We start from the raw sequence: 16,640 nt of genomic DNA, 5'->3' as shown, positions 1-16,640 counted from the left end.
GATTGGATTCGTTGAGCCAGCCCGTTGGCTGGCAGATGAGCTAGGGGAAGGGTGGCTGCATCCATCGGATCCGGCTGGGGGTTCCGGGAGGTACGTAGCCGGGCGATTTCAAAGTGGACTGCTTCTGACACTTCGTCAATATGTCAGGTCTGCTGCTCCGTATCTCGAGATCTACTCCGTACGCTATCTAGTTTGCTCGTAGGCCGTGGAGGGCCAGGATGGAGCATGCCGTTGCAGTAAAGGATGAGCTAGAAGACGGGAGAAGAGAAGAGGGATCCCACGCTAGAACCCTCGAAATTCGATGGTTGGCCGGGGTTAGGGTTGGATGGGCCTATAAGCTTCGAGGTGGAAGGTAGCGCTTCGCGCGTCTTTGTTTTTTCCTTTTCGTTTCGGCTTGTTGGCTGCCAGGTCAGTGCGCTGGTGATCCTATCTGATCATTATATAGGTGGTGTTTGCTTTTTGCTTGCTGGTCTTCTTCACCGATAGTTGGGGCGGGGGTTGTAGGGTTATATTATCTCATTCGCGAGAAGGAATGAGTTCGAGATATCTGGTAAGCATGTCACTGCTTGCGGACGCGGTTTGGCCTCGTAGACACCTGCCTACTTGGTATTTCAGGTTACATCCTCGCCATGCTGACCTGTAGTTATCTAGATCGAATTATTGATCGAGATAAGAACCGACATGTTGGGCGTTCAAAGCTCTTGGGCTAGAGAAAAGCCACATGCAGCACGGGTGGGGTTGTCAAGCCGCCTTTGAATGTTGTCAAGGCAGGGTCCAATCCGACTGCGACCTCGGGAATATCAGTGATATTAATGAGGCCGGTCTCTCGCGAGCTGTGGTGAGTATAGCCTTTCAAGGTACTTGGTCGCGTAAGTATGCTTAACTAGTAGGTTTGAGTTAAGGATGATTTAGAGAAATTGAAACTGGGGCGTTCAGTGCGATATTGATGACTATTGGTAAAGCGCATTGCTGATATCCAGTGCTGGCTGCCGGGCTCGGAGAGCTCCGCCGAAGACTAATTGGACGGTCAGCCTTATGAGCACTACTGCATGGGGCATGCCGGTCATCGTCGTTAGGCTTAGACGTGAATATTCAAGACCGGCCTCAACGACCGTCTCTTTGCATGCTCTTCGCTTTGACCACCAAGAAGCCAGAGTTGATATCCCGTAGCAGGTACAGAGCAATCTAATCAGTATCTCTTATAGCGCTTCATTGGCCAGGATCTCGACGAAAACAAAGCCGGGGACAGACTCGAAAAAGGTGAGTAGACGCAGCCAATGGCCGGTTGCAGATCAGCGCCGTTCTTTATCGGCCGAACAGGGATTTGATGGCTGCAATCCTGATGTCGACATCATCAACGACTCGCACATGTCAGTCTTCAAGGATAGAGGTCGATCAGTGAACACACGGGTAGATTATCTTGATAAACAAGATATCATAACAGCAGAACAAGCCTCCGAGGAACGGCATTACCAAGTATCGTGGAAGAGAGCCGAACCAGGGATTGCTGGAAATGAGGAATAGCCGGTGGAGCAGTCCCGAGTCACGCGGCGGCGGCGGCGGCGGCGTCGTGGCCTGTACCCGACACTAAGAGTAATTGCCCATGAGGTTCTTACCGTACAGTATTGTAATTTATAGTCTGTGTTTGTGTTTGTTGTGTCTCCGCCAGCTGATGCTGATGGGGGACACAGTTGCTAGAGCAGTCGGTCTCTATAGTCTATCCGGCAATGACAAAAGCATGCTCACAGTGAGGCAGCCGATCGCGAGGTTGCTTCAACCGCGTGAGGCGAACTAGCTATCCTCATCGGTCACAAGCTATATTAATGCGGGGTCAACAAGAACGGCATCAACTGGATCCAGTAGTCTAAGAGTCGTCTCCAGCAGGGAGGCTGATATTACTAGTTATCGTATTCCCGGAGCGACCAAACTTGTCGGCTGGAAGATGCGTTGTCGGTCAAGACACGCCAGCAATACATGAACGTGACTTGTGAAAGCCTGAGACGTCGCCTGTCCATAGCAGTCAAGCGTAAGGAACAACCGGGGAACTTTCCGACAGCCTTCACCTGACGGGGCTGATGTACGTTGACTGCAGAATCACCACGATTCCTGGTCCTGAGCGGTGGAGTCGCGATCAGCTGCTTTCTTTGTTGCCCCAGCATACCACCAAGGGGCCCTGCCGATGACGTACATTTCTTTTGCCCCAGACATCAAGCGGGTAGAATTTTTGAAACAGTAGTAGTTGCTGTTTCTCTTTGCCGATGCCGACGGGTCAGACTGAGCAGATGGCGGTGCATTTGAGACTTGACGGAGTGGGTGGCCCACCGCCACTGGACACTGTATTGATAGCGTGTCCATGAACAGAACTACAACGGTATAGAATAATGTAGAGTTTCAACTACTCCGTATGAGGCTATGAGTCTATGAGGAGGCATTGCTGGCGAGAAAAGCCAATAAGACGCTAGCGCCATGATGTGCTGTGCCGTTGTGGTGCCAAACTGCCAGCGCCAACTGCCAATCCTTTATCCCAGACGCCGATGAGAGGAATCAAGTCCCAACGTCTGAACGGCTGAAAACGGATTGGTCCAATGGGTGAAGCGCAAGGGACACGCATAGCAAGCGGGAACCTCGAAGAGAAGATTCCGTTTTCTTTCTAAACCCCTTGCTATCGATCTTTGTACACGCTACTTTGAATCGGGCAATTTGATAGCCACTAGGCGGCGCTGGCAGACGCCTCCTGCACTACCCCGTACGAATTGGCGACCTGGAGACTTCAGCCAAGCAAAATAAAGCATCCATGCATACCGTCAATCTGCCAAATTTGATACACAAGCGATGCCGCGATGTCCCATGGATCAGCGTCGCGAAAACGGGGAATACCGCCAGGGCTGACTCCTGGCCCAACATAAAGTCGCTCATACCTGTAGTTCTGTACCCTGGGCCGTGATCCGTACGGGATGAGATACGACTGGAGGAGAGATTGTCTACGATAGTTCAGGAAGCGCCCTGGACGACCTCATCTGCCGTGTAATGAATCCAACCAACGGCTGGAGAAGGACAGCTCTGCGAATGTCGGATCATAATTATCGCATCCGTACTGGACGTCGGCGCTGAGCCTCTTGAGATGAAATGATTCCTGGAGAATCAATCCTCTCTCACTTGATCGACATTGCGTGACCTCATAATTCCCTGGGCTGCGAGCATGAGACCTTTATTTCAGCCACCCGTAACCGAGACGGACCCGACCCCATATTCTAACGATCCATCGGCACTCGCATTTTGCATCTGCCACCAGGTAGGGGATATTTCATTTGCTCCTTCGGTGGCAGCGGCCCCTTGAAGCGGTGGTGAGTGAGACTGGAGACTCGCAGGTCTCGGAAGGCAAGGCGCAGGCAGCAGCAGCAGCAGTGGCAACTCAAGACGGAGAGCGTCAGGAGTGGTGGTGATGATGATGATGATGATGATTCCCCATGATTTCTTCGTCATGATCATCGGTTGTAGAAACCTAGCGATCGATGATGAGGATCACCGTCTGTTGAATTCTCCTTGGTTAGCGCCGTCCACTCGAACCAAGGGGCTGACAAGGTCAAGAAAAGAACCGTGGATGGCCGACCGAATGCCGGGCCAAATGGGTATTACCAACGAACCCCCTAAACTCCCCCCGACCAAACACTGCGATTCCTGGCCTCACCGAGATGAGAGGATATTCTCTTGCATTCGGGATAGTTCTGTATTGTGTCACAGATCAAGCCACGCAGGCTGTTTCACTGGACCGCCAAAACCATGGAGTGCGCGCCTTCGTACCTTAGGGGCATAGCGGATGGCGGCCACGAGTTGGGGGACCACAGCTTGAGCCTAGCGTGTAACCGTATTATGGGTTAAAATACAGTACTTTTGCTCGAATGATGAAAGATCTGAGGCAACATTACTCCGTACCTTACCAAGCCTGCACTCTACAACGACAATCCAATTCCTACTTCCACCGTTCCTCCGACTTTCCCTTCTTTCACGGTCACAAGGATCTTCATTGCAAGCTGTTTACCGTCCTCTACGTCCCAGAATCTCGTGTGGTCCCCTACTAGACTAAACGTTTTTTTGACCGCGACTCCGCCCGCCGTTTTCAGGCTTGACCACCCAAACTTCTTCACGCCCATCATACTACCACGCTGCAGTACACCAGATCCAAGTCCGAGAAAGGAAACACCATTTGGATAGCAGTGCCTGGCTAGTTTTCAGGCAGAGCGAGCGACGTCGAAAGCAGCGTTGCCAGAACCAGAACCATAAAACGTGAATTGCTTTGTCCAGCATCTATCAGTCGCTCAGTCCCAACCTTCGCTAAAATCCCAGTTCCACCCCTCCAATTCAGTTCTTTCCAGCTTTCCTCCCCTTCCCCTGGATCGCTCAAACGGTTTCTCTCCGGCTTTCTTTTCCTCTTTCTTTTCCTTTCTTTTCCCTTTCCCTATCTCGCCTCTGTCGCCTGTCTATTTTCCATTCTCCCCTTTCTCTTGCCGGCTTGCTGGTTGCTCCACCCCTCTGCAAACCCTCCCAGGGACACCCTTTCGAGCCTCCACGACAGCTACCTTTAGCGAAAACGCAGATTCTTCATCTGAGGTGATCGCTAGAGGTAGTTTTCAACCTGCGGTGACAATATCTACCCGTCTTCGCCTACAATCAACCTTCTTCTCCATTGGGTTCTTGTCGACCGCAGACCATAGAACCCCTTCAAAGTCGACCACAGGTGTACTTCCCTAGTAATATGGCATCGACGTCAGACGCGCATGGTTCTTGCCCGGTTCCGACTCTGCCTCAGCCAAACGAAACCAACCGTGCCCATATGTCCTCGCTCTCGTCCTCATCTTCCATATCCGACGCAGAGACCGATCGCAGGGGCCGCCCTGAACGTCCTCGTATGGCTAGTCGAAAACCTAGCGCCTCAATACTGGTGCCCCGGGATCATCCCGAAATTGAGATTGAAGAGGAGGAGTTTCCGCCCGACGACGCGCGAGCCATGAGTCCTCGCCGCAACTCTGCGGATCTTGAACGGCTGGGCAAAGAGGCCAGACAGACTCTACAAGAGTGAGTATCGCCTAGAGAACTTCCCCCCCCTTCACCATTGCTAACATAAATAATCTCTAAAGACAAGCCAAGGCCCTCCAGTCGTCTCTTCAAGCTCTAGCGGAACGAATCGATGCGGTGAAAACAGATCACGACAAGCTCGAGAACGAGAATAGATTCCTGCAGGACTATATCGGCGGGCTGACACGGAATATGAAGAGCGAGATGTCAAGATCCAGTACTAAGGTCAAGAAATCGCACAAATAGGGCGACGCGACGTCGTCATCCCGACTCGGACTCAGCACGGTCGGGATTCTTTTCGCTTCGAGTTTGCGAAAGATGAATCGCTTTGATGATATACTTCATACGCATATTTTCCTGGTGTTTGGCGGGTATCTTTTGTGCGATCATTCATCATCATCATTCCACCTTGAACAACCTATATGTCGAAGAACACATCCAGCACTACAGATGGTGGACCGTCGGTATGAAAGCAAGGCCATTGACGATTTGCAAAAAGGCGGTATTCGCGAGATCGACTATATTTCTTGTTCCAGGTCATCTTTGGGGCAACACATCGATTATGAATTTCTATCGATCGCACAGCCGTTGATTCGCCTCGAGTTCGTTCATCAGTCACGGTTTCACCCAACGTTCTACTTCTGTTTCATTCGCCTCCCGCTCCGTATTCCTTCTCCCGATAGACACCCTGTCGAGCGCCGTGACATCATTGCTTGCTATGTGTTGGCTGCTGAGGTCTGATCACCGGCCTTGGCGCCGATGCGTGAGGACGAGGGCCAATCTCTGACCGACCTCGCGGCAATGTGACACATTCGCTCAGATAATTCGGGTTTCAACTGTTCATATTGACCATTATCCTTCTCCACCGACCTCGCATTTCTCCGATTCTTATTTCCCTCACATTCTACGGGCGGCATGGTGTATTTTTGTGGCATAGCACGCTCGGCGTTAGGACAGCTTTTTTACTGGGGAAATTCTGATTTTTCATTAGACGTCGGAAACCGTACTGGGGGTTCGCATTTGTTTCTCACGGTCTTCAATCAATCACACAGCAGCAATTTTCACAAAGCAAAAGAGGGCGAAACGGGAAAGCATTTTCAAGGAGCAGCTAACTCTCCCCCTTTTTTCTCTTCTCAACTCCATTTTTTCTTCCTCACTTGCGCCCGATCATACCTCTTCCTCTTCTGTCACCACCACACCTGTATATTGGAAATCGTCCTGGTCTGACGATTCGTCCGGGTTGCCCTTGACACTCAGCTTTATTTTCTACTTGGGCTTTGAAGACATTTGCTTATCATACCCCAAACCAAGCGGTTATCTATTTATCTTAGCAAAGCACATAAAAAAATCAAATAAATATACATTACTACTCAACCTTTTCTTGTACTTACATATGCTTGAGATCCTTTACAAAATATTACTCCCGAGTAGACAAGTACACCGTACTTCTGCAGCCTGCAGAAGCCCACAAAACGGTTGAACTTACTTCCCTAACTCCACAAAAGCAAATAAATTCTCCGGGTCCTCGCGACAGAGTATGTACACTGTACATCAGCCTATAGCTACGGTACCTAGACCCATAAACGAGGCAACAAAAAACGCCACAACCCACGGATCACGCTCCCAATTATCAAAGCAGCCAGCCAACCGCCAGCCACTCAGCACACTGGACCAATGGCTGCTGCAACCCCGTGCTTTGATGCCCATCTGCGCCTACGCCTTGAGGAATTGTTCTCCGGTATGCTTCTGGTACGCCGTATCTTACCTATAGTTCTGCGTACTAAGTTCGCAAGTACTAGTACTTGTACCTGCTACTTGGTGCAAGGTACGGGGTACCCCGTACTGCTTACTGCTTACGGCGCCCTACAGTAGTACATATAGGTAGGTATGCGGACTATAGCTGCGCTGGCGAAGCTTGTATTTGTACTTGCTAGGGTGAAGACTAGGCTTCGATTTACAGCGTATATTTGAGGGACATTATACCTCAGGTCTCAGGTTTCTGGATACCTTCTACCTTCAACCTACGCGTACCACGGGTGCTTTCCGGCCGAGGCGAGATCCGTCTCCCATACGGAGTACAATAACATGTGTAGGGGGTTGAGCCATACCCTTTCGCTTTCTTTCCCGCAAGAGTCTCAAAAGATTCAATGGGCCCCGAGCCTCCGCTGCCTATTCAATAGACCTCGGCAAAGGAAATCCTGTACTACATCCTTACAAGGAAGTCGGCCAGTCAACCAGGTTATCATATGCCATACATGACCTCATTTATCTATGGGTAGCTTCTTTCGCTGCGCCGTTGGATCGGGCTTGGTGTCACAGGAGTAACGGGAAGGACATATCGAACCTATGAGATCGGTTGAGTAGGCGTAGATCTGGGGACCGTTTTCATATGCTAGGTAGACCCGGGTCACGCACAACGTGGGCTGCGCGGGAATCGGGTTAAGAAGGAGGCCTAAAGATAGGGGCCGAGTAAAGGATGCAGGGCTTCGAAGGTTCGCCCTGTGTTTTGTTTGTTGCAAGCCGCATACGTCATTTTTGTTCTTTGTTCTCCAACCTCAACTGCATGAATGGATGGCGGCTGATGGATGGATGTGACAAGACCTACTCCGATCGGAGGTTGGCGCCTTTCGTGCTCTCGAAAGGAACAATGAAGATCAGCTAGGCGCATGGCGAAGGGTCTTGCGGAAGTCTGAAATCGGATTATCCCACGGGCGACATTCGAATCGCGCGTTCGGTTCAAGAACATACGGCACACTACCTAGGGTACGAATGGAATGATGAATTTCAACTTTCTTTGAAGCCACTGCCGGACTGAGATCTAAACTCGAGCTAAGGCGATAACAAACGCCATAGTGGCACAAAAGAGGTAAGGCCAAGACAGATTTCATAACATAGTCAAGGCTTGGGGATGGGGGGATAATCCGATGGGGTAGTGGTAAGGGAAAGGTATTCTTTGAGACGAGGTAATAGGCAAAATGTAAATTAAAGAAACCAACGAATATATGAATCGACGTGTCACGGATTGAGACAACCGGTTCACCGGCTATGCTGTCGTTGAAGAAAGCTCGGGACCATTGAGGGGCAAGGGATTCAAGGAAGCACCGCGACCGACCACACTCAGAAGCGTCATGTCAAAAACATGCATGCGGATGGAACTGTGACCGTACATCTTCTTCTGGTCCGGAGACCTTCGTAAGGACCTAAACCACTTTCGCGCGGACAGCTTAGCCCCGGTTTGCCATGGTTGATCTTTTATCCATGTCGGACGCGAGTCCATCATCTTTTCTTTACTCGGCAGGCTTCTCCTCACCCTCGGCGGCGGGGGCTTCCTCCTTCTTCTCAGCCGGGGCGTTCTCGGCAGCAGGCTCGGCCTCGGAGGAGGTCCAGAGGGTCTAAACAACATCAGTATGAAGGTTCCGAGCACGATGGGAAAATAAACTAACCAGGTTATCCCTGAGGAGCTGCATGATCAGGGTGGAGTCCTTGTAGCTCTCTTCGCTCAGAGTGTCGAGCTCTGCGATACGAATTAGCGCAAGCCATATATTCATTTGAACATTGTTTCACATACCGGCAATAGCATCGTCGAAAGCAAGCTTGGCAAGGTGGCAGGCCTGGTCGGGAGAGTTGAGGATCTCGTAGTAGAAGACGGAGAAGTTAAGGGCCAGGCCGAGACGGATAGGGTGGGTAGGGGCAAGGTCGGTCTGAGCAACCTCGGTGGCAGCCTTGTAAGCCTCAAGGGAGGAGTCGGCGGCACCCTTGCGACCGTCGCCAATAGCGAACTCAGCGAGGTAACGGTGGTAGTCACCCTTCCTGTCGGGTGGAAGAAAATGGTTATTACACACTCGTCGTGAGCGAATGGACACTAGGCGACCTACATCTTGTGGTAGAAGACCTTAGATTCGCCGCTCTGGGCAGACTTGATCAAGTGCTGGTCGAGAACGTCCAAGATGTCCTGGCAGATCTTGGCGAGTTCGGCCTCGATCTTCTGGCGGTACTCCTTGATAAGAGCGACTTGGGACTCGTTGCCCTTGGACTCCTCTTTTTGCTCAATCGAGGTGACAATCCTCCAAGAGGCACGGCGAGCACCGATGACGTTCTTGTAGGCAACAGAAAGAAGATTCCGCTCTTCAACGGTGAGCTCTACATCGGAGGAGGCGACAACTTTCATGTTCTCGACCATTTCTAGATGGATGTCCGTCAATATCGGATGCAAGTTCCACCAAAGATCATGAATTAGGTGGATTACGAACCCTCGTAGCGCTCAGCCTGCTCGGCGAGCTTGGCCAGGTAAACAGCATCTTCGTGACCCATTTTGAAAATCTACCAGCAGAAGACGAGATAATATGTTAGCGAACGTCACTTAGCACGGGTGTCCGATGGCCGAGTAAAGTGGCCTTCCACAACAACGTGGGCGACAAAAATAAATCAAAGTTGAAACTTGAGCAGCGAAAAAAAAAAAAAATTGGGGGATAAGGTCTAGATTGTGGGAGGTATGTGAGGGGTAATGTGAAAGTATCACGGGGTGAGGAAGAGTGAGGCTATGAGCGAAGGCTGCCCTGGTCTGTCCTGCACTAGGGAACCCCGTCTGTCACACGGCTGATAGCACAATACAGTCGCAAACTCGTCAAAAGACCGCATTTTCAGGTCAAAAAATAACTTGACGATATCGCAATGTCGAACCAGTCGCGAGTTCTAATGGCGCTGTACGTATCGAGTGGGTTGTTGTTCCGCCAGTCCTCCTCCAGCGAGTAAACAGCATCGCGGGTATAGAGTCCAGCGTAGCCGGGGGCGGTTTGGGACACCAGACACCGCAATTCCACCCAAGACCACTGTTATAGACAGCTCGAGAGACTCGACCAAAGCCAGTAGAGTGGGAATATGGCAGTTGACGAACTCCGTAGATAACATTGATAGGTGTGTTGAGGCGAAGGGCAAGGGCGAGGGAGGGCAAGACTGTGGGAGGAAACAGAAGGGGGGTATTGGCTCACTCACCTGTGTGATGGCAACGGCAACAATGAGAGATCAGTTGTTGAGGGAGTTGAAGATTAAGAAGAAGAGAGAGTAGGAGAGAATGAAGTGTTTGGAAGTGGTAGTAAGTTGAAAAAGTGAAGGGGGAGATGGAATGAGAGAGCGAAATCGCAAAAGGAGGAGAGGAAGTCGAAGTTGGAAGAGGGGGAGACCAAGAGGTGGGAGGGGAGCCTTCTTCCTGCCATTTGCTGGGGGCTTTCGCTGCCTCACCGTTAAAACCGCCCACTCGCCTCTGCTCGATAACTAGAGAGGGCACGCTACACGTCTACTATTACTTCGTTCTATCGATTCGTCTGGCTATTCTGATCTGTTCAATCGTCGATTCCACAACTATGCCTCCATGACGAGGAGAATCTCCTCTTCTCCCCCTTCTGTTGAGCGTGTGTGTGGTTCAACAGTGGGCCACTCCCGGCGTCATCCCTATTTCCCTCCGCCAATCGCCACATTATTGAATGAGCCTCGCTGCTAGTGATGCCCCCTTCCTGTTTACAGACGGAACAGAGCTCTGGTGATGCATGGTTTGTTTGACTCGTGGTATCCAGTTCTTCTATTGAGTTCTACAGCCGTACTCCGTAGCATGACGAATCTTCAGGTCGTCGCTCCTGCTGCTCTGGTTCCATGGCTACGCTCGTTCCTCACGCCATTCTGGCTTTTTATCTTAATTCACTGCAAGCCAATGCTGGGGTGCCTTATAAACTTCAAAGTGCCATCCCTGACAGATCTAAGTAGTCTGTAGACCTCAGAGATCGCCTGCCATTTTCCTCAGATCACCCCTGGGCCCAGTCCCGTAATAATAGCAAGCTCACATGACCAACTAGCGGCTGACTCATCATTATTACTCTAAGCAGTGCATGACGTCAGTGCCCTCTGGGCTCGGCCTGGCTTTCGGACACTGCCATATTTCCAAGGCAACGAATTAAGGTACCTTGTCTTGTCGCTCAGCATCTGACCACCCCTCTTCTTCTTCTCTCTCCCATACATTCATCTTGTTACTCTCATCATCGAAATCAAACTTTACAATTTCTCCTACATCGACACATAACTCATAATGCTTCGCCAATCCATCACTCGTCCTCTCGCCACGACATCCCGTGCTATCCTCGCCCGCCCTTTCTCCGCAATTGCTCCCAGGATGGGTGAAGGCGATACCGGTGCTACCCGGTCTGGTGGCTCTGCTGCGAGGTAGGGATACGGAATATTCTTGCTTTTTCCTCATTCGCAGCACTAGCAAACATTTCTGTCCCAGCTCATCCTCTCACTACTTTTCTGATGCATCCTCAATCGCAATGATGTCATTCCCTCATCCAAGCTTGAATCACACCATCGAGATGACTGGAGATAGCTAACAAGACCTCAAATACAGCGACACCTTCCAGAAGCGCGAAGCCGCTCAAGAGAACCTCTATGTCTATGAACAGGAGAAGAAGAAGTAATGCCTCTCCACCTCTATAGTCGCTACAATGACTGCCTATGACTTTGGGATATCTTACTAACCTCGGAATTTGAAATAGAATCGCGGCTCTGCGAAAGAAGATCGCTGAGCAGCGCGAGCACTTGAATGAGCTTGACAAGCACCTGTATGATTACCTTTGCTGCCCTCCAATGGCATTTACTACTCAATTGATGGTGCTTGGTGAATATGGTAGCTAACGAGTACGCAGTGACGAATTCGGCAAGGAGGGAAAGAAATAGATGCTTCTTGCTTTAGCTATTTGCGAACGCAGCGCGTCTTCTTGAAGTTGCCGCTATAATGGGCAAATGATATCCCGCCTGTTCGCGCAGCACATACCACTCGCATTATCTAGCGCTGATATATTTGGCTCAATGTATTTTAGTTAATTGACACCCATCTCATGTCATTAACACGCTCGAGTGCCATGTACAACGTAGGATAACTAGAATACCACTAGACAGTCTTAAGCACAATAAGCACAACCACTCGAAATGGGAATTGAATGAAGCTTGATAGATAGTACATAAGCGCCAACATTTAACAAATACGAGTTTCAAGCAATGCACATCAATGCCTAGAAAGTACCATCCCATTGCCGTCCTGATCCTAAAGATGATATTAAATGAGAAAACGAACACATAAACCCCAAGCTTTTTACCGGCGGCCCATATAAGAGCGGTAAAAGTCATCCGCGGCACTTACACTCCCGACGCCTGACATGCTGAGTCCGTGTCCGAAGCGTGCCGACATGCTCTGCCCAGCCTTCTGTGCCGCGGCGACTTTGGTCTGGAGTTCAGTGGTACCCATGTCAATGGTCTGCAACTGGGAGAGATGCGAGTTGAGGATGCGAACGATTTGAGAAATCTATCAAGACCGTAAGTATGGATTCAACATTGCGAAGAGAAAAAAAGAAAAAAGAGAAAGAAAGGCAGTCAGGTTAGGTTTCCTTACCGGTTCATCGGCCTTGTTTGTCTTGCTGAGCGTTGATGAGGCGTTGTTAACCTCCTCAATCATGCTTGAAAGATCTCTGCCCATGTCGTCAAGGCGTTCAGAGAGCTTCTCGGCAAGTTTGTAGCTAGATAATATGTTAGCCGAAGGCACAAGAATAGGTCTGAAAGAAAATAAGCGGCACGTACGTTCGCTCACGTTCCTGGTCAGGTCCTTGTAGGCTCTCGCCAGGGCCGACCTGCTTGGACATCATCTCATCCACCTCACGTTCATAACGGTCAAGCCACGAACTCAGCTCATCTTGCTGTCCCTCAACGGTAGCGAGTTGGCGTTCGATCTCCTGTGTGGCACGTTCGGCATCCACTGTGCTGCCATACAGTTTTTGCACCTTGCTTCCATTCTCAACAATCAGCCTATCCCACTCGGCAACCTTCTCAGCTTGATCCCGGAAGTCTTTCTGATATTTGGTCAAGTCTGTCGCCCAGCGGGTGATGATTTCATCCATAGTCTTGTTCTTAAGGCGTGACTGAGCCGGAGGAGGAGGGCCAGCAGTCGATGCGCCAAGTGCAGGTCCGCCACTTGTGGTGGTAGCACCCGTACCTGTGGTTGCTGTAGTGGTGGCTGTGGTAGGTCCAGATGTCGCAGTCAGCGACGGCTTGGCAGCAGTCCCGGTTGTGGTTGACGCTGCGGTTGTGCTTGGGATTTGCGTTGCCGCGGTCTCGGTAGGCTTGCTGAACAAGTTTCCTGCCGATGCCGCAGGCTGTGAAGTCGTGGTTTCTGCAGGTTTTGACGCGCCTAGACCCGCGAATAAGCCACCGGAAGGAGCGGCTGCGGATGTAGAAGATGCAGCAGATGAGGTTGCTCCACCAATAGCAAAAAGGGGTTTCTGTGGTGTAGCCGAGGATGTGGCTGCTTGGGCGTCCTTCGGTGCTGCACCAGCACCAGATGACGGGGCCGCAAATAGAGAAGATGTTTGTGTGCTTGGGGCGGCGGCATTTCCAAAGAGAGACTTAGGAGCGCCGTCTGCAGGGGCCGCTGGCTTTGTGGGTTCAGCTGGTTTGTTTGCGCCCAGGTTGCCAAACAGGTTACCGGTAGTACTAGTAGACGATGGTGCACTCTCTTGTGTTGTTGTTTTGAACAGGCTGTTGGTACCAGACTGAGCAGCTCCGCCGAAAAGCGAAGGTGCCGACGTAGCGGGCGTTGAATCAGATCCCGACGAGGTTGCTCCTTGTCCGAAGAGACCGCCAGGCTTTTGCTGTCCGAATAGAGACGAGCCCTGTGTGGCAGCACCTCCCTGTGGCGGAGGACCAGCAGGAGTGGTTGATGGCTGGCCACCAAACAGTGGGTTGGAGCCAGACGACGCAGGAGTTGCTGTAGCTCCAAAAAGGCCGCCTCCAGGTTTGTTACCACCACCAAACAATCCACCGGTGCCTGTTGCCCCCGGCGCTGGCGTCTCTGCTGGCTTGTTGGGCGTTTGTGCGCTGGATGCCGCGCCGCCGAAATTGAATGTAGGAGTGCTAGTACCACTGCCGGCATTCGCACCAAAGATAGAGCCGCTTTGGTTGGAGGTCGCGGCGGCTCCAAATGGCGATGGCGAAGCAGTGCCGCTTGTGGTTGCTCCTATATTTCCGAAGAGGCCGCCCGAGCCCGTGTTTGAGGCGCCAGCTGACCCAAATAGGCCACCGCCTGAAGCCCCCGACGAGTTCGGTTTACCTCCGAAGTTGAACGCCATGGTGCAGAAAGGTAGATGTCGCGATAGGGCTGCCCTAGGAAACAGACAAAGAAGTTAGCAAGGTTCGAGCCATTCGCAAATGGGAAAGGAAGTTCATAGAATCATACTGCGCCCAGAGATGGAGGAGTATACGGTTATCCGGGAGTAAGTGCAAGACACCACCGAAAGTAAAGCAATAATAACACCAGACAGTCGCTCAGGATAATAAACCAAGATACCGCTGGAGCTAGTCGCGAAGTTTGTTGCGCTACCGCAGCCAATCATTTCAAGGCGCGCTTATCTGCGTCTAGCACTGACACCTCAGGTAGGATATATTGCTTGCCTCAGGCGGTCCAGGCGCTCCAGGCGCTCAGGCCGCCCACGGTCGAGGCTGGACTTCGTCACCAGACGATCTGGATTCCATCCAAGCTGCAACCCGCTCTCGCTAGCCTTGCTTCCTTTTGTGCTTCTTATTGTCTTCCATCCAGCTAAGACGCATATCTTCTACATCTTTATGATCTCTTTTGGAGCCTAGAGCCTACTCTATTTTCATGTCGGAACGCCCCTCTCCTCCGTCCGGCTCGTACTTGGAGCCCCCGAGGCAGAGCGTGGAGCTCGAGGACCCAGGGGCCCCTGACCATAGTAAGCGCTCATGCAGTCCCACGCTTGATCATTCGTCGGCATCCTTATTTACTGACATCTGTCATCAGCAGTCTCCGATAGCGACGAAGAACATTTTTCAGACGCCAGCGAAGGCAACTCACGCTCTCGCTCTCGCCCATCGTCTCGTGCCTCTCCTGTACCCCGGACTCGGGTGGAGAAAGTGGACGATGTCCCTTCCCACGGCGATGTCCCAGGGACCAGCGCCTATGAAAAGAGGGAGCAAGATGCTGTGCCTGACGAGGTCGAGGTGATCTCGCGCAGCAGGAGCCCTTCTACTGCGGGGCAGCGTCGCAGGTCTGTGACCCCGGGCGGCACGCGCATTCCCCGGACTGTGGTGGAAAAGATTGACCCCGGTCAACCAAGCTACGGCGACGTTCCTGGGACGGAGGCGTACGAGAAGCGAAGAGCAGATGCTGTCCCAGATATAGTTACAAAAACCTCAGAGTCCACAACACTTTCCGGGTCTCCCTCAGAGTCCACCGAGGCCAACGCCACGACTACCCCTGTTCCTGGAACGCTGCTCTCTGAAGTTGAGGATACACCGGACGACAGTACACTACGTTCTGGTCCGCGTGCCCATCGAAGACGCCCGAGTGACACAGTGCCGGATGCAACAGAGACGGTCGCAGACTCACCCGGTAAGCATCCGGTTCTTTACTCCCTTTGAGGGCTCAAAAACTCAGGGACGATTGACCAATTCAGATCTTGCGCCTCAATCAAATAGCCCCACGCATCCGACTCACACTCGACGAAAATCAACATTAACGGGGGAGGAAGCTCCCGAAATCACAGGCGGCGATGACTTTGACGATTTCGAGGAGGGGGGCGATGATGACTTTGGCGACTTTGACGATTTCGACGACGGCTTCCAAGAACCAGATACAGCTCTCGACGAACCCGAACCTGTCTCTCTACAGCCCTCTCAACAACCAGCGCCGCCTTATGTCGTAAGCCTTCCGCGGTAGACCATACTTGCTCCCCCTGTTAACTCATGAAAATAGCCCCCTCTAATAGACTTTGAATCTATTGAATCTGTGTCCGACCTACTCACCACTCTAGACGAACCCCTTGACCGACTCTTCCCTGCATCTAAAGCCGCGCTTTCCGACCAGTCAGATCTGCAACCTATTTCTAATTCCTCTGCCATTTTCAGCACTGAGCGTTCACTTTCTCTATGGTCTCAGCTGGTTGCCCCACCCCCGCTTCAGCCTCAGAACTGGGTCAAATCCCGGATTCGCCGCCTCTTCCTCGTCTCCCTTGGTGTTCCGGTAGACCTTGATGAAATCCTTCCTGCATCAAAACAGAACAAACTCATTCTTCCATCCATCAACATCGGTGCTCCCAACGCGACCGCCACCGGCACGCTATCTCGCTCGCAAAGCTTAGCCAGAAAAGACTCGCAAAGCGGGCCAAATAGTCCACGCACATCAAGCACTGCAACTCGACAAAGGTCCTCTAGACGGCGCGAGCTCTCCCCGCCAGAGCTCGATCTCACGGCAGTTCGGCGACTTTGCGCAACCACCGACGCCGCGCTGGACGGACTGACCGACACGGAGCTCAAAACCCATGTCAAGGAGCTTGAGCAAGCCACTTTGCGCGCCTCCGCTGTCCTCGAATTTTGGCTCAAGCGCCGCGATGGCCTCGTAAGCGAAAAAGAGGCTTTCGAGGGTGTAATCGAGAACCTAGTAAATCACGCTCGGCGTGTACGCAAATAACGAACGAGGAACGAAGCAAAAGAACGATCTTTATATACTATTCACGTTT

The 16,640-nt window shown here is 51.7% G+C and overlaps 6 protein-coding genes across 6 annotated transcripts; 4 read left to right on the top strand and 2 right to left on the bottom strand.

The window, feature by feature from the left end:
* Window positions 1-4,831: 4,831 nt before the first annotated feature.
* BDW74DRAFT_176884 (short coiled-coil protein) lies at window positions 4,832-5,319 on the top strand (the record flags this gene model as incomplete). Its single annotated transcript, XM_073728752.1, has 2 exons — window positions 4,832-5,073; window positions 5,136-5,319. 2 exons carry the CDS (start codon window positions 4,832-4,834, stop codon window positions 5,317-5,319), a joined length of 426 nt encoding a protein of 141 aa, XP_073585293.1.
* Window positions 5,320-8,089: 2,770 nt separating this feature from the next.
* On the bottom strand, window positions 8,090-9,574 carry artA (14-3-3 adaptor artA). The gene is made up of 5 exons (XM_073722367.1): window positions 9,324-9,574; window positions 8,949-9,255; window positions 8,642-8,883; window positions 8,517-8,587; window positions 8,090-8,465 (listed from the first exon to the last, which is right to left on the bottom strand). Exons 1-5 carry the CDS (start codon window positions 9,382-9,384, stop codon window positions 8,361-8,363), a joined length of 786 nt encoding a protein of 261 aa, XP_073585292.1. The 5' UTR covers window positions 9,385-9,574; the 3' UTR covers window positions 8,090-8,360.
* Window positions 9,575-10,324: 750 nt separating this feature from the next.
* On the top strand, window positions 10,325-10,860 carry BDW74DRAFT_150684 (uncharacterized protein). Its single transcript, XM_073724055.1, has one exon. It carries the CDS (start codon window positions 10,613-10,615, stop codon window positions 10,835-10,837), a length of 225 nt encoding a protein of 74 aa, XP_073585291.1. The 5' UTR covers window positions 10,325-10,612; the 3' UTR covers window positions 10,838-10,860.
* On the top strand, window positions 10,861-11,967 carry BDW74DRAFT_150683 (uncharacterized protein). The gene is made up of 4 exons (XM_073724054.1): window positions 10,861-11,283; window positions 11,465-11,530; window positions 11,613-11,678; window positions 11,763-11,967. Exons 1-4 carry the CDS (start codon window positions 11,150-11,152, stop codon window positions 11,791-11,793), a joined length of 297 nt encoding a protein of 98 aa, XP_073585290.1. The 5' UTR covers window positions 10,861-11,149; the 3' UTR covers window positions 11,794-11,967.
* On the bottom strand, window positions 11,968-14,407 carry BDW74DRAFT_150679 (putative nucleoporin Nsp1). Its single transcript, XM_073724053.1, has 4 exons — window positions 14,342-14,407; window positions 12,691-14,268; window positions 12,506-12,629; window positions 11,968-12,418 (listed from the first exon to the last, which is right to left on the bottom strand). The coding sequence occupies exons 2-4, from the start codon at window positions 14,232-14,234 to the stop codon at window positions 12,209-12,211; spliced, it is 1,878 nt and encodes a 625-aa protein (XP_073585289.1). The 5' UTR covers window positions 14,235-14,268; window positions 14,342-14,407; the 3' UTR covers window positions 11,968-12,208.
* A 357-nt stretch (window positions 14,408-14,764) lies between these two features.
* Window positions 14,765-16,591, top strand: BDW74DRAFT_176880 (uncharacterized protein; the record flags this gene model as incomplete). Its single annotated transcript, XM_073728751.1, has 4 exons — window positions 14,765-14,855; window positions 14,927-15,514; window positions 15,579-15,823; window positions 15,878-16,591. 4 exons carry the CDS (start codon window positions 14,765-14,767, stop codon window positions 16,589-16,591), a joined length of 1,638 nt encoding a protein of 545 aa, XP_073585288.1.
* Window positions 16,592-16,640: the final 49 nt, after the last annotated feature.

The sequence above is a fragment of the Aspergillus multicolor genome, assembly GCF_047715735.1.
Source record: "Aspergillus multicolor strain CBS 133.54 unplaced genomic scaffold BDW74scaffold_8, whole genome shotgun sequence".
Taxonomy (NCBI): Eukaryota; Fungi; Ascomycota; class Eurotiomycetes; order Eurotiales; family Aspergillaceae; genus Aspergillus; species Aspergillus multicolor.
The sequence above is the reverse complement of the archived record's forward strand: the minus strand, read 5'-3'. Positions and strand labels throughout refer to the sequence as shown.